The sequence below is a fragment of the Zonotrichia leucophrys genome, chromosome 20, assembly GCF_028769735.1.
Source record: "Zonotrichia leucophrys gambelii isolate GWCS_2022_RI chromosome 20, RI_Zleu_2.0, whole genome shotgun sequence".
Lineage (NCBI taxonomy): Eukaryota > Metazoa > Chordata > Aves > Passeriformes > Passerellidae > Zonotrichia > Zonotrichia leucophrys.
In genome coordinates, this window is record NC_088189.1 from 13,480,766 (window position 1) to 13,496,223 (window position 15,458).

Genomic DNA, 15,458 nt, shown 5'->3' on the forward strand with positions numbered 1-15,458 from the left:
ACCCAACCCTTTCTTTTTCTGATTTTTTTTTTTTAGGAACCAGAATGAAGTTGAAACCAGAATTTACCTCCCAAGTTAACTGAATGTCGTCCCTTCTTTATTGTTAGAATCTTTTTTTACAGTTAATGTTCAGGTAGTGTTTTAAATGTACTGTTAAGCATTCTACAGTTTACAAAGGAAGATTTTTCTTTTTAGTTTAAAAACAAGAAATTACACCCCAAAATCAAAAAATGTGACTAGATAGCCAGCTAGACCATACAGCTGTATAACTAATACATCTGCAGGCTTTTGCTTCAGTTACAAAAACACTTGGAAATTCATTCTTTTCCTCCTTTTGGTTGCAGAGACAATGGACCTCAGATAGCTTATGTGCGTGATTTCAAGGCCAAGGTCCATTATTTCAGATTCTGGTGTCAGGTATGGATTCATTTTTTTGCAAGATTTTTTTGCATTTTTGGTTTTGCTTACACACTTTCAATGCCTTCTTCAGTGCCTTCCAGTAAAGGGAATCAAACTACTCTAAAGTTAAAAGTGAGTTAAGTTAAGAGGGAGTAAATGCAGGAAATGTGTAATCTCATGTAAGCTTTAAAGTGATGTAACTTTTGGCTTTAAAATGTTTTAGAATAAGGGAAAACATCAATTTCCCTACTTTTTTTTTAAGTGGTGGATTTCTGAATAGCGTTGTCTTGCTGCTGTTAAGAATATATGGAGGCACCATTTTTTTAGAGTTAATACAACATCTGATTTCTGTGTGAATACCCACTTCTGGCAGAAAATGCAGGGCATTTGCAACACAACAGATATGTCTTAGCACTGAGGAGTTTGCTGTGGTGCACATAGGGTGCTCTAACATAATATCAAATTCAGTGTGTCAGTCTTGGGCCTCTAAGCTCCTTAAATCAAGAGATGAAGTAACTTGATGTTTAGAGAAAAACTTTTTGGTTTGAATGTTCCAGTTTTCAAGAGTCACTGAATTGTCCTTTGAAAATAGTGCAGAGACTAGCCTCGTTTTTCACTTGGAATTTTGTGCAGTAGAGCCTGAATATTTTAATTTTTATTAAATTAATAGAATCCCAGAATGGTTTGAGTTTTAAAGAACCTTAAAGATCATCAATTCCAGCCCCCTTTCACTACCCCAAATTGCTCCAAGCCCTGTCCAACCTGGCCTTGAACACTTCCAGGGATCCAGGGGCAGCCCCAGCTGCTCTGGGCACCTGTGCCAGGGCCTGCCCACCCTCCCAGGTGCTGGGAATTCCTTCCCAACATCCAATATCCCTCCTAACCCTGCCTCTGGCAGTGGGAGCCATTCCCTGTGTCCTGTCCAGGCCTTTGTCAATAATCTCTCTCCATCTTTCTTGTTGGTGCCTTCCAGGTACTGAAGGCCACAATTGGGTCACCCTGAAGTTTCTCCAGGCTGAACAATCCCAATTGTTTCAGCCTTTTATTACAGGAGAGGTTCTTCATGTGTCTCATCAATTCTGGGGTAGAAAGGCTCCCTCAGCTGGGACATGTTGTTGATCTTCATGTTCCCCAGTGTCTTTAGGAGTGCAATCTTTAACCTGTTCTGAGCAGCATCTGGAGGTGTGTTCATGTCACTGTAGACAGCAGTATTGGAACAAATTTATTCTTGGATTAAATGACAATTCAGATACCTTGATTGCGGGATTTGTTTTATATTGATTGATGAAATTCAACTGTGCTTTTTAATATATACAGCAGCTAGCAGTCCAAACTGAGTTGTTGAAACTTTAAGTGATTGTACCCTTCACATCTAAAAATTTCCTTTCAGCAACTTGCAATGCCACAGCATATAAAGATCACAGTGAGCAGGAAAACGTTATTTGAGGACTCATTTCAGCAGGTATTGTGTTAAAACATGGGAGTAATGGGTATGAAAAGTAGTGTTAGTGAATTTATTCTCACTTGTCATTTTTGAACCTTTGGTATCTTGCTAATGTTACTTTAAGTTAGGCTAACTAAAAAATATTAATTTAATAGGCTGCATTCACACTTACAAGATCATGCCAATATCTGTCGTTCTGGCACTGATTTATCTGACAAAGGTGATTTTGGGGTTTTTTTTTCCCCCTCAGAATGATTTAAAATCTGAGTTGATTTTGAGGAGACTGCTGGGGCAGAGCAGCACCCCATTTTCAGGAGGTTTTTTTGGTTGTGCTTATGTTTATGCATTTTTCCTCACAATGTGTTGCACTAGCATGGTCTACATACAAACAATATATTAAGTTGATCTTAGTCTGGTTGTCTTGAAATGAGCATTTTTTTTTTAACAAAAATTATTAATTCTATTTGCATTATTAGGAGTTACTAATCTCTGTAGACCTAAGGTTAAAATATTAAGGTTTTGTTAAGGTCTGTAGACCCTGATTAAAATTTTTCCAAATTATTAAATGCTCATTAGAAAATAGCAGTAATTCTAACCAGTGCTTATAGCTGTTTCCTTAAAAATAATTGATTGTTTTTCTTTCACTAAGATAATGAGCTTCAGCCCTCAGGATCTCCGGAGACGTTTATGGGTTATTTTCCCTGGTGAAGAAGGTTTAGATTATGGAGGTGTGGCAAGGTAAACTACACTGAAATGGCAGATAATAACTTGTTCTGCTGGTGGTGATGTGAAGGCTTCCCCAAAGTACTGCAGTGCTTTCACAATAGGAATGAAGTTTATTCCTTAGCTTGGAACATCTGAGGAAGACAGTTTTGCAAGATGTTTGCATGTCTTAAAACTGTGTAAAATGATTTTCAGTTTGCATTAGGAGTTACTTAATCATCTCCATGATTAAAGAGATGCAATTTACTGAATTAAAGTGACCCTTTGACCCAGCTGTTAATGTCAAAGTAGAGTTTATTGAAAAAGTGAACAGAAATCTACATTTAAATACAAAGTCTTGACTGGAATGTAACTGAGAAGTGCATATGTTAATTGGCATTCCCCAGCCCTGGATGTTTAGATCAGGGGTACACTTGTAATGTGCTCATTTAGATAAGAGTGGGTTTTCTCCAAGCCACTGACAGTGGTATCATTGCAACTTTGCATTTTAATTTGTGATTTGCTGTAGTTTCCCTTTGGTGCCCGTGTAGGTCAGCTGCTCTCTGGGAAAGGAGGCCCAACAAGGGCCTGAGTCAACATGAGTTAGCTACAGTAATTTCTGCTGTGATTTATTCTGAAATGTGTTTTTATTGTTTGTGTGATTTCAGGGAGTGGTTCTTTCTGTTGTCACACGAAGTCTTGAACCCCATGTACTGCCTGTTTGAATATGCAGGGAAAGATAACTACTGCTTACAGATAAACCCAGCCTCTTACATCAACCCAGACCACCTGAAATACTTCAGATTCATCGGGAGGTTCATTGCCATGGTACGTCCTAAAGCAGGAAACAGATCTGTCCTGTAATTTTCCTGTAAGTAAATACTGTGCCATCAGATGGGTAATGATAAAAATCCATTTTTGAGCTGACAGTATCAGGTGTTTTGGCTATAAATCCTGTTGGTACAAGCTACTTCAGCATATTGGCAGTGATGGTACTCAGGTTGGTTTAATTCTTTGGCTGTCAGATTTCATGGGCACAGAGAACAGAATGTTGTCATAGTAAGTACTGAAGCATCCTTTGCATTATTTTGTCTGTTTTTGTGTTCCTCAGGCTTTGTTCCATGGGAAGTTCATTGACACTGGTTTCTCTCTGCCATTCTATAAACGTATCCTAAACAAGGCAGTAGGACTCAAGGATTTAGAATCTGTTGACCCAGAGTTTTACAACTCTCTCATCTGGGTAAAGTGAGTTTGACTTTGTTTTGTTCTTGAAATAGCAATACAATGTTTTTGGTTTTCACTTCTGCCAGGAAGTAGATGTAAATCTCTTACTAACAACCCCACAGAAGAACATAATCTAACATTGCAGAGCAGTATGGAATTTTTGCAGTGACTTTAGATACACGAAGAATGATTTGTTCATGCAGAGCCTTTCTGGTTCATTGAATATTCCGTGCAGCATCTTGAGTTGTGTTATTATTGGCTGTTACTAATTCCAGTTGGACATACAGATCTGGCCGTGTTGAACATGGTTACAGATAAAATGGCTTGAGTAAATTTGACTGAGACTTCTCAGATAACTGATTAAAAGAAATCAGGAAATACCCATTTAATGTTTCTCTAGTACTGGTTTAGTTAGAAAACAGAATGTTTAGTGCTACAAGAACATGAAGTTAACAAATGTAGTTTATTATTTACTACCACACAATTCTTCTGTTGCAAGTCGCAATTTGACCTCAAGGTTGGTATTGAAGATTTAATGCTTTGAAAAAGTTCTAGCTGTCCTGGTATTTTTGCCCCAAGCTTAATGATCCAGACCATTCCTACCTGCAGCTTCCATGTCTGCATGCCCAGGCACCTCTCTGTCCCTGCTCTTGTGGAGTCCTCCTCTTCCACTCTTTTGCAAATTCCTCTCCAGAGACTAGCAAGTAAAAAGGATGTGGAGTATCTAGACCACAATTATTTTGGAATTATGTATTACAGATATTTTAAGAAATAATTTTTAAAGCCCCTTCGATCTATAGCATTGTAATTTTGTACTGATTTTGTCATAGGAGGATGTCACATGTTTTAATCTGTGGTTGATATGCACCATTTGTTTCAGGAACACAGATTTTTTTCTTTCAGCTAAAAATATTAACGAATATATTAGAAGAAAAAGGCAAACTGAGTAAACTTTTTTCTTCAGCTATAATAAAAACAATTTTGCAGAAAAATTAGTCTTTCTTGTGACTACAGACAAAACATTTCACTTAGGAATCACACTAAGAATAGCTCTAAACATGGTTTGAAAGCTTCATAGAAGGTGTGAGAATAGATTGGGTTTTGAAATGCAAAACTAAATATAAAAGCCAAGATTTTCCTCTGTAGTGGTGATTCTTGGAAGGTTCATATTAAATACTGAGGAGCAGAGAAAGCAGCATGAGATATTGAAGAATTGAGATGGGAATTGTGTTGGTTTTTCAGAGTAGTATGTTCTGTACTCCATGGATGTGCTGCTAATGTGCCTTCATTTTAATTCAAAGCCATTTCTGTAGTGATAGAGATCTAGGCTGGAGTGCAGAAAAGGCTTTGCCCCTTTGAAAAATCACTTAAGGATGTGAAAATTGGAGAAAAGGCTTCAGAACTCCAAGGGCTGCAGAGTCCTCTCAGTCCAGAGCCAAACTTCAGTGTACTGGGCCTGCTTTTCTGTAGTGCTGCTGGAGGTACCCCTGAGGAAAGGACTGCACATTTCCAGGGGAGAAGAGCCATGGCTGTCAGGACTGGCATAATTTTGTTCCTCACAAAAAAGCAAATTTTATAACTTTGCAGGAAGCATTCCTTGGCATTTGTATCAGAGGGCTCTTTTTCTCATTCCCACAAGTTTGAGGATTTCAGAGATTGGCTGAGTTTGGAACGAGACTTTCAGAGGTCACCTGCCAAACCTCAGTGCCCAAACTGAGCTAGAGCATGTGGCTTTCACTTTAAGAGGGATGGATGATGAAATAAAATCAGCCTTTCATCTGAAGCCTTCCCTCCTCACCCAAGGTTTCATGCAGTTTTGGAAAGATGAAGTTCAGAAGTGCAGTTGCATCATGGGGCTCAATAAACCACAGCCATGTTTTCAAGACTGGCATTGCTGTGTTATGGGTCAGGATAAATATCTGGATTTTGCACTTGATTTTGGAGGAAAACCATCATCAAAACCTCTGTATATACAGGCAGTTCTTCACTTTCCAAAAGCATAAATCAACATATGAACTCCAGGACTTCTGGCAAGGCTATCATTACTGTGTAAAGAACATTTCCTTATCTTGACTATTTAACTCCAAACCTTCTAAATTCAGGTTCTTCATACTCATCTCCTCTGCTGTGTGCAAGTTCTCAACACAGTTATTTAAAACTGTGGGTTTTTTTCCTTCCAGAGAGAATGATATTGAAGAATGTGGCTTGGAAATGTTTTTTTCTGTTGATAAAGAAATACTAGGTGAAATCAAAAGCCATGATTTGAAGCCAAATGGTAGCAACATTCTGGTCACAGAAGAAAATAAAGAAGACTACATCAGGTAAGAATAAGTGAAGACTTTAAAATACTCAGTCATTTTCTTTTTTTGAGTTCTAGCAACAAAAGACTGTCTGTGTCTTCTAAAGCATTGCTGAGAAATTCCTGATGCTGGCAACAAGTGGCAAGTGTTTGGATCCCATATTTGAAAGAGGAATATTGATAGAAATAAGTTTGTAAAATCCACTTTTCCTTAAGATCATGGTTAGAAGAAAGTCCACTTTTTTTCCTAGAGTTATCTCAGTTTAGCAGAGTACCATGACAAGAGTTGTGGCTGTCATATATTTAATGAAATGTTACATCTGTTTATTACTGTAATTATATTGCTTTATATCCTGCTGATGTTCCAGCCAGCCATTTCTGTTTCATGTCATGTTTTGAGAGGTTGTTTTTTGTTGGGGTTTTTTTGAGAACATTTTTGGGTTTATTGTGAAGATTCTTATTTTTCAAAGATACTTGGAATTGCTATTAGTTTTATCTGAACTGGTCTTGTAGTTGTAACAGTGTTTTGAATGTTGTCATAGGTTGTACTGTCATAAAGTAAAGATGATATTTGCAGCACCAAAATGTTTTAAAGCAATAGATTAAGAGTGAAGGAGCATAAGAGTGATTAAGGAATAAACATGTGAACAGAGACCTGCTTTGTCCTGAAATATCCCCTTTTTCCTCAGTGTGCAGCAGTACAGCAGCTCTGATTTAAGGTGTGAACTTCAACATAAAAGCTTGGAGGATGTGCTTGCAAGAAATGCTGTCACACATTGCAGGCACAAACTAAACTGAATCACAGAGAATTTTCCTCTTTGTTACAGTGTGTTCTGTGAAGGCTTTTCCATGGGCAGGGGAGGGGGTTGGGAATGGGCTCTGTTTTCATCTGCATGAGAAATCTGCAGACATTTCAGGGATTCACAAAAGAGGTGGTGTTTGCACCAGAAACATACTGGCATTTGGCAGGAGGGAGGATCTGCAGGAAATCATTCTTCTCCAGTTCCTAGGAACCCAGGGAGAGCTTGGATTGCAGTTTCATTCGGATTCTTTTGCCTTACTCCAAGTCCTGCTTTAAGTCCCCCAAGTTTCTAGGTCAGAAATGAGAAATAGCCACCTCTCCTTTAGAATCCAGTGCTCCTGACAGGTTAGGCTTGAATTCAGCATAATATCTGCTTCTCCCTGGGTTCAGGTTCTCCGGGTCTCCTGCCTGCTTTTCACCCTTTTATTAATGGAGAGTGGAGTTTCTGCCACAGAGCAAAGTTTCATGATTAACAGAAACAAATATGGAACTTTCCAAATGGACATAGTCACTGCTTGGTAAGCTGGCAGTCCTGCTGCTCTTCACCAGTACAACTTGACTTGTTTTTTACCTTGTCATGGATAACAACTGAGATTTCTGGGGAGAATATCAGACAAAACCTTCAAACACCTCAGGACTGCTGTGCTCTCATTAATGTAATCAGTGAAGAGATGCTGACTCCTCTTCGAGTCCAAAATACTTCTGTAGCAGAACAGTTGAACACTTAGGGTAATTTAGAGAAAAAATGCAATCATTTGCAAAGAGTAAAGGCTGCTGATAAAATTATGTGGTGCTCTATCCCCAGAACTTTCCAGACTTTCCATGTTTTTTTTAACTTAGCTTACAGTTCATCTCAAAATAGGTAAAGATGTGGACTTGGGTTAGCATGAGCCATTTAAATGATCTTGGTGTGTCCTCTTTTCCAGGCTGGTGGCAGAATGGAGACTGTCCCGAGGTGTTGAGGAGCAGACACAGGCTTTCTTTGAAGGCTTCAATGAAATACTGCCACAACAGTATTTGCAGTATTTTGATGCAAAGGAACTGGAGGTAAAGGATTGCTTGGCTATTGCTGGATCCAGGTCATTACACATAAAATAAACTCCAGTCAGTACATCTGAAGAGCAGAACTCATTGAGGCTGACAACTGTTTTATAAGGAATATATGGGGGAAACTTCATGGAATAGTATTAGATTAGTGTGTTTTCCTTAACTTTGCTCTTTGCAGCCAACTTAGATGTTTCTAAATGCCAAGATTCTGTCAGCAGAAATTTCTTACTTTGTTTTTGTGATTCTTTGATTTTCCTGTGTTCAAAGAATGAGTAAGTTGACAGACTGAGAGATAAAGCCAGATATGCAATGGATGGTTGCATATAGATTGAGCCAAGTTCTTGGTTTGGGTTTGATCACTCAAAATTACACTTTCTGAATCATCTGTTCAGTTTGAAAAGTAAAGCCATCAAAACAAAATATCCCATCCCTAGTGAAGAATTGTATGGCTGGGCAAAGATAAACTGGCTTGAATAGAATCCCAGAATGGTTTGGATTGGGATCTTAAATAATCTTGTTCCAGCCCCCTTCCATATGCAGAGACACCTTCCACTGTCCCAGGGTGCTCCCAGCCCTGTCCAGCCTGGCCTGGGGCACTGCCAGGGATCCAGGGGCACCCTGTGCCAGCCCTGCCCACCCTCACAGGGGAGAATTTATTCCTAAAATTGCAAACAATTACTCCATTTTTCACAACAGAGATGCTCTCTAATTTGTCACCTCTCCAAATACACTTCAAGAACCAGTCTTTGAACCACTTCATCATCAGTTGTTGTTTACAGACATTTTGGATGAAGTTTAAAATTAAAACCTAGTGCACTATTTTTGCAGATGCTGCTAAGGGGGGGTCCAGTTGTTCTCTTTTGCTGTGTGCGAGGTCACAGAAGGAAAGTGGAAATTTGTACTCCTCTGCTTATTTCCCTTTTTCTGCCCCAAAGGTGCTTCTCTGTGGAATGCAAGAAATTGACCTGAATGACTGGCAGAGACACACCATCTACAGGCACTACACCAGGACCAGCAGGCAGATTGTGTGGTTCTGGCAGGTTTGCAGATTTTGCTTTATTCTCAGACCAGCAGAAGTTACAGAGCACAGCTCATTGAGCAGTGGTCAGAACACTGAGCACACCTGCAGAGTGCAGATAGAAACTGTTACTGCTAACCCAGCTGTTCCCAGCATTACTGTTCATCTGTGGATGGTGATGATGTAAAGATCTGAAGATTGAATCTATCCCTAAATGTTTATTTCCATTACTGTTTTTCAGTTTGTGAAAGAAATAGATAATGAGAAGAGGATGAGACTCTTGCAGTTTGTGACTGGAACTTGCAGATTGCCAGTGGGAGGATTTGCTGACCTCATGGGTATGTATTAATAACCCTTCTAATGCAGGAGACATACTTCTAAAAAGAACCTAATTACATATTTATGGCATTTTTAATGAGTGTTATATTAATATTAAATGCTGTTTTGTAAGCCATGCATATACTTGAGCTATGATAGAAAGAGATGGAAGGAATGTTTACACCTATTTATTGCACTTTAAAATCACTTCAGACTGATGCATTTCTCCACATGTAGACTTTGATCCAGGCAGAGCTGTAGAGTGAGACAGATGTCCCTTCTGTGTGCAAATAAGTGTAATCCTGTCTTTATTTAAGCCTTGCATGCTTCAGGTGTGTTACAGTGATAGAAAGGTAGCTGGACTATGCCTTGTCTATTGGAATTTGTTACAGGGAGCAATGGACCCCAAAAATTCTGTATCGAAAAAGTTGGGAAGGAAAACTGGTTACCCAGAAGTCATACCTGGTGAGTACATAACAAATCAGAATATTGCTATTGCTCTGGTTTTGGTGACCACAGTCTGCTGTAACGTTTTAGTAAATGGGTAATATGCTGAAATGGTTGAGACTCTGTGAAAGCAAACACAAATTACACCAGTGAACTCTGTTGTTAAATGATAGCTGAACTTCTGAAAAGCTCTTGTGGCATGGAATAGATTCCACTGGGAATTCCATGGATTTGTGTTATATATTACTGAACAATTAATGTCATTGCCAGTAGTGTCTAACAAGGTTGGGACTATCTTTTGTTATCACTGCACTCCTTAGTAAAATAGCCACATTCACACACTTTCAGAGAAAAGGTCACTTCTCCACTTTTCTTTGGGTAGGCAAAACCACACAAATTGAAAATGATGACTCTAATTAACCACCTAGAGGTTGGTTTTCCTCCAACTAGGAAAAGTTAATGAAAACTATCACTGTATCAGCACTTGAATACTAACCTCTGCCCTCACAAATACATTTATATCAGTAGTCAGCTTTTCTCAGGGTATAAATCCCAGTCTCAATCTCCACAGCAAAAATTCGAATCACCTATATTCATAATGGATTTTTTGGTCCTATTGAATTCTTCCTCAGTACATAATTTTTTTTTGTTTTGCAGTTTCAATCGCTTAGACCTTCCACCATATAAAAATTATGAGCAGTTGAAGGAAAAGCTGCTATTTGCAATTGAAGAAACAGAAGGATTTGGGCAAGAGTAGCTGAAATTTGCACCTTGAAGAATGTGAACCCAACACGATGTATGTGCTTCACTTCTTCTGCTTGTTGCACACTTCATTGTAAAGTAGACATGACTTGGATTTATTTAACAGTACTAATGTGTAAATAAATGGATGTTATCCTGAGGTTATCCACCTTAACTCTGGATTTCTACTGAGCACTTTCAGAAATCAAATGCGCAATCCGATATGGCTACAAGCGACTGATGGCCGAAGTAGAGGTTTAATACAGCTTTGGGCTCTGCTTTGTTTTACCATTCATTAATTAGAATGTGTCCTTAATGACTGACAGATTTTTAACAATAGTTTTGTCTTTCCTTTTTAGTAGCATTTTTGCTACTGATGCACTGGGAAGTTCATTGGTAGCTGCAATGCTGCAGCAGCATCCTAAGCCTCCTAACAGCAGTGTCAGGGCCAGCCTGGATCCCCCTCCGTGCCGTGAGCAGCTCCAATCCTTAAGCTCCTTTTTCTAACTCAAGTGTGGCCAGACTGTTTTTCCTTGCCTGGAGTCTGCTCACGGGCCAGCTGGACTGAAGCTGCTGTTAAGGGGATGTCAAACTGTGGCACAAATCCAGGGCATAGCTTCGCTTTGGTTTATCCCAATCCTGCTCCTGTCAGCAAAAGAGACACCTGCCCAAAGTTGTTGGAACACTGCTCTGTGCCCTCTGAAGGGTTCTAAGCTTTTGCTGTGTAACATGTTTTAACTTTGAAATCAATATTAACACTGTGGTACTTCATTTGTTTTGCAAAAGACAAGCCCAGCTGGGATTGCACTGATTCCACTGAGGTTGGTGTTTGCAGGCTGTTTGTCAGCAGTGTTCATGGACATTGCCCTCGGTGTTTTTCCTACGCGTTGCCGTCACTTTGCTCCGAAGGGTTCGCTTGGCTCTCAGGAAGAAGCACAAAACAACTGGATTGAAAAAATGATCCTACTCATCATTTCTGTGAATGAACTGATGTGTGAGACTGGCTGAGGCCAAGAGGATTAGAAAGTTCAGACATGGATTACAGGTTTTTGGGAAGCTGGAGTGTCAGTAAATAGTTCTATAAAGTTTGAAACTGAAGTTTTTGGGGAGGTTTCTAAGCTAATTCACCCTAAGCTTCTTACAGCTAGTAATTTTTGTAGCAAGGTCCTGTTGAATTAACATCTGTTATTTCCTTTTAGAATCTGTTAATTCTTTTCTGGTTTACAATAACATTTTGCATTTTACTGCTCCTTTAGACTGAATGCACTTTTTGGGTCTGGTCAGCCCTTTCCCTTCCCCCGAAGGGAGGAAGTCAGACACCAGTGAAATGAGCTGTAGCCACAGTGAGAGATGTGACACTTGAAATAACATGTAGCACATACTGAAGCAAACCTGCAGCTCAGAGCACTGGGGCAGGAGCTGCGTTTGAGCCTCTTTCAGAAGACAGAGCTGAAACAGGAGAGTGGGAAAGCGAAACACGGAACATTCAGTCTGGAAAAGTCTTTCTTTCCTGCTGTCTTATCCATCTAAACTGCAAGAGGGAAAAACGGATTCAGGCCTAAGAACCAAGACACTACAGGTTTTAGCTGACTTCACAAGTGTGTCAGGGCTCAGTGATAAATGCTTTGGGAAGGCAGGGGGGTGGGACTTACCAGGCTTAATTGAAGGAAAGCCTGGGGAGAGGTGCTGATGATACAGAAATGCCCCTTATTATAAAGTTCCATTGATGGTGAGAATTCACCTTCAGGTGTAACTGGGAGGAGAATTGCCAACTTCCACAATATTTGGATCTATGACAGTATACAGCTCATGAGAAAAAATAAAAGCCTTATATATATTTTCTGTTTATATTAATTCTTACAGTGAAATGTAGTTATCTAACATATTTACAAGAGAGATTAAATTAAGCAAGATAATGCAAGGTTAAGCTATGAAAAATAGTCTATGTTCTGCATATTGCTTTACAATTCGTGTAGGGAACCTAGAACTATTGTTCATGTATAAATATCACCCAAAAGGCTGTCAGCCCTATATTTTTAAAATAAAGAGTAGTTATAATTGAAATAGCCTTAGCCCTAGTTCTATAGGGTTTGGCTGTTGAATATTTTTATGGTTGAAATGTTTAGTTCAGGAAAAAACATACCTGCTTGTATATATTTTTGATGTCCAGGATTCCACTTATTCCATTGTTTCTTTAATTTAAATGGCATGTTTATATGTCTTTTCTGCTGTACCAGGATGGGAGAAAGGGGGCTGGATATTCCAAGCACCAGATATGATTTTAAAATATTGCAAATAAAGAATTCATTGAGGGGGAAAAATAATCAGTGAAACATTGGATTTGGCCAAATAGAAAAAAATTTAAAGAAACTTTACAGCATTACATTGACAATATTTCTGAAGGCACAAGTTTAGATTCCTTAGGCATTTGACTTGTGAATACTAACAAATCTGTTAAATTTTTACAGCATGTTGTGTATAAGTTAAAAGGAATTATACAAGCCACTGGTGCACTTTTCAGTTCTTTCTGGGGATCTGGTGAAGCAATACAGGGATGAGCCCAGAGCAGCTGCTATCCCAGATAACAGGTTTTTGTGGATTGGATTTACAAGTGAGATTTTCAGCAGAGATTAATTAATTTGTCTCCCATTGCTTCAACTGTTTTAGCTACCTGAGCTGCATAAATTCATAGTGTGTCACAGATGTACATTCATATGCAACTGTCAGTTGATCCTAATTACCAAGTATTAAAAGAAATTTTATTTAGAATTTTCCTTCATGAGAATGCCATGAGAAAATTAAATACTGAGAATTATCAAAGCCTTATTGCTACAAGTAGCTCAGGAACTGTTCATTTACTAATGACATGCACAGTAAATACATTCTTTATCTGATCTAGTATGAAAGTTTGGAGTTTTTTTAATCCAGTTGCTTGTCTTTAAGAAAAACAACCTTTTTTATTATTTTGAGAAAAATAAAAAATTGTTTGGGGGTTAGGGGTTTTTTTTGGGTTTTTTAAAAATTTTATTTTACTACATGCTGCACTGGGTTTGTAATCTCAACTCTGTTATATTGGTATCTCCAGCCCCCTTTTTGTGGTGTCTTTTAATTTTCTCCAAGAATCACTGTTTGTGTATATGTGCTCTAGTGAACTCATGTAGAAACTGGGATCAGCAGCACTGGATTGTAAAATACTGTACTGAAATTCATTGTCGATATTTCCTTGCATTGTAATTTCAAATACTCAGGTAACTGTAACAGTATCTCAGTAAGTCAAATACTTTTATAAAACTACTTAAAGAGCTGGTGGTCTGGTCCTTATTCCTTATGTGTGACAGAATATCCAGGTGGGAATGAATTGTCTGTGTGCTCCTGGGGGTGAGGGTCACGCTGCCTGGACTTGTCCTTCCACTTGGATTCTTCAGGAACAGTTCTTCCCTAGACCTCATCCACCCTGGTTAATTGGATTGGATATTGAAGAGAAGATTTTGGACACAATTTGTGGATTTTTAGTGCTTGTGGATGCTGCCCTGAGGAGCCAGTGAGGGCTGTGAGGCTGCTGAGGCCTGAGGGAGGTTCTGCAGGAGGCACAGCTGTAACATCCATTGCAGCACTGGTGCAGGGATACCAGCAGTGAGCAATGACACTGCCAGGGCTTTGGAGTGGCAGAATGCCACAAAGGAGGGGGGAAGCTCCAGTGAGACCAACCAGCCTTGTGGTGTCCCTGATCCTCCTTCAAGGGGCAGGTGGCACTGAGATTATTCCTGTCATGAGGATCTCTCCTGACGGCCACAGGCTTTGCCAGGTGATTGAGATGGGCTTTGCAGCGAGGTTCCAGTTCCCTCAGTGCTCACAGGGATGTCCCAGCAGGTCTTAGGGTCATACAATACTGGACTTGATAATCTCAGAGGTCTCTTCCAACCAAAATTACCCTAGTTAATTTTGTGATGCTGTCTCAGGGACTTGGTTCTGTCCAGTTTGGTTGGATGATCCCTAAAGTGGTCATCCTTCCCTGAGGGTGAGACTCCCTGCTGCAGACCTTCCCACTGGGTTCTCCTCTGCTGACTTTCCCAGCTGTTCCCACTGGCTCAGTTAACTCAATTTTGTCAGGGGCAGCAAATCCCAAGGATGATTTTCTGTGCCAGGCAAGTACATGCAATAACAACTGCCTTTTTCTGCAGCAGGGAGGTTGGTGTGGAGTTGCTTCCTCCAAGCTTTGAATGGAACCACTTAAAAGCATCCTAGTAAGTTGTGTAAGCCCAAACTTTGATACTGCTTTGAGCAGCTTTATATGTATACAGCTACAAGGGTATTTAACATACATCTGATGTTTATTTTAAAAAGGCAAAAATTCATCACAGTGCAGTGTATGAAAAATGTACATCTCAGCTGCACTGCTTTTTTTTCCTATTTGCTGTAATGATGAGGGTGCTAATATCAGCACCAGCCCTGGGTGGGAGTGTTGAAGGTTTTGTTCATGGCAGGATGGGAATGGTTGTTTAAGCAAACCCATGTTTGGTTGGGTTTCTAATGGCAGCTATGTGCTGCTTATTATTGCCCAAATTATCCACCACACCCTTACTATTGCCCAAATCTTACCATTGCACAGACCAGAAATTAAATCCATCCACGGCCAAATGACTTCTTGTAGCCAAGCTGTAAAACTCGCTGCTGGACTGGTCAGAGATATTAGAATTTAACCGAATTAGGTGGCAGAGCTGTGAACAGCCACTGGAAGAAGAAACAGCCATATCTCTTGGATCCTAAAGAAGGATTTTTTCCTGATCTCTGGCAATGCCTGATCCAATTTCGATTCTCAGCCTGTCAGCCCAGCAGTGCACAAATGACACGACTCATTGGAGAAATCTTGTTTTCTTTAAGGAGAATACAGACTCTGACAGATTGGAGAGGCCAGTGAGCTTACCTGCTGTGTCAAATCCTGGCTTTCAGAGGGGAAAAAAAATCTAAAAACATTTTATGAGGACATGTTTTATATTTCACCCAATACCATCTCTCT

The 15,458-nt window shown here is 39.6% G+C and overlaps 1 protein-coding gene across 3 annotated transcripts in view; it reads left to right on the forward strand.

Moving 5' to 3' along the window:
- ITCH (itchy E3 ubiquitin protein ligase) overlaps positions 1-14,641 on the forward strand; it is a 62,490-nt gene extending 47,849 nt beyond the window's left edge. For 2 of the 3 annotated variants that reach the window (XM_064729777.1, XM_064729779.1), the window contains exons 14-24: positions 345-417; positions 1,790-1,861; positions 2,493-2,581; positions 3,214-3,373; positions 3,657-3,790; positions 5,950-6,090; positions 7,797-7,917; positions 8,853-8,957; positions 9,177-9,273; positions 9,646-9,718; positions 10,358-13,745. In XM_064729777.1, coding sequence (XP_064585847.1) covers positions 345-417; positions 1,790-1,861; positions 2,493-2,581; positions 3,214-3,373; positions 3,657-3,790; positions 5,950-6,090; positions 7,797-7,917; positions 8,853-8,957; positions 9,177-9,273; positions 9,646-9,718; positions 10,358-10,457 — 1,165 coding nt within the window. In that variant the 3' untranslated portion in view covers positions 10,458-13,745. Of the gene's footprint in view, positions 1-344; positions 418-1,789; positions 1,862-2,492; positions 2,582-3,213; positions 3,374-3,656; positions 3,791-5,949; positions 6,091-7,796; positions 7,918-8,852; positions 8,958-9,176; positions 9,274-9,645; positions 9,719-10,357; positions 13,746-14,622 lie in introns of those variants that run through there. The other variant, XM_064729778.1, reaches the window with a different exon arrangement.
- The last annotated feature ends 817 nt before the right edge of the window (positions 14,642-15,458 follow it).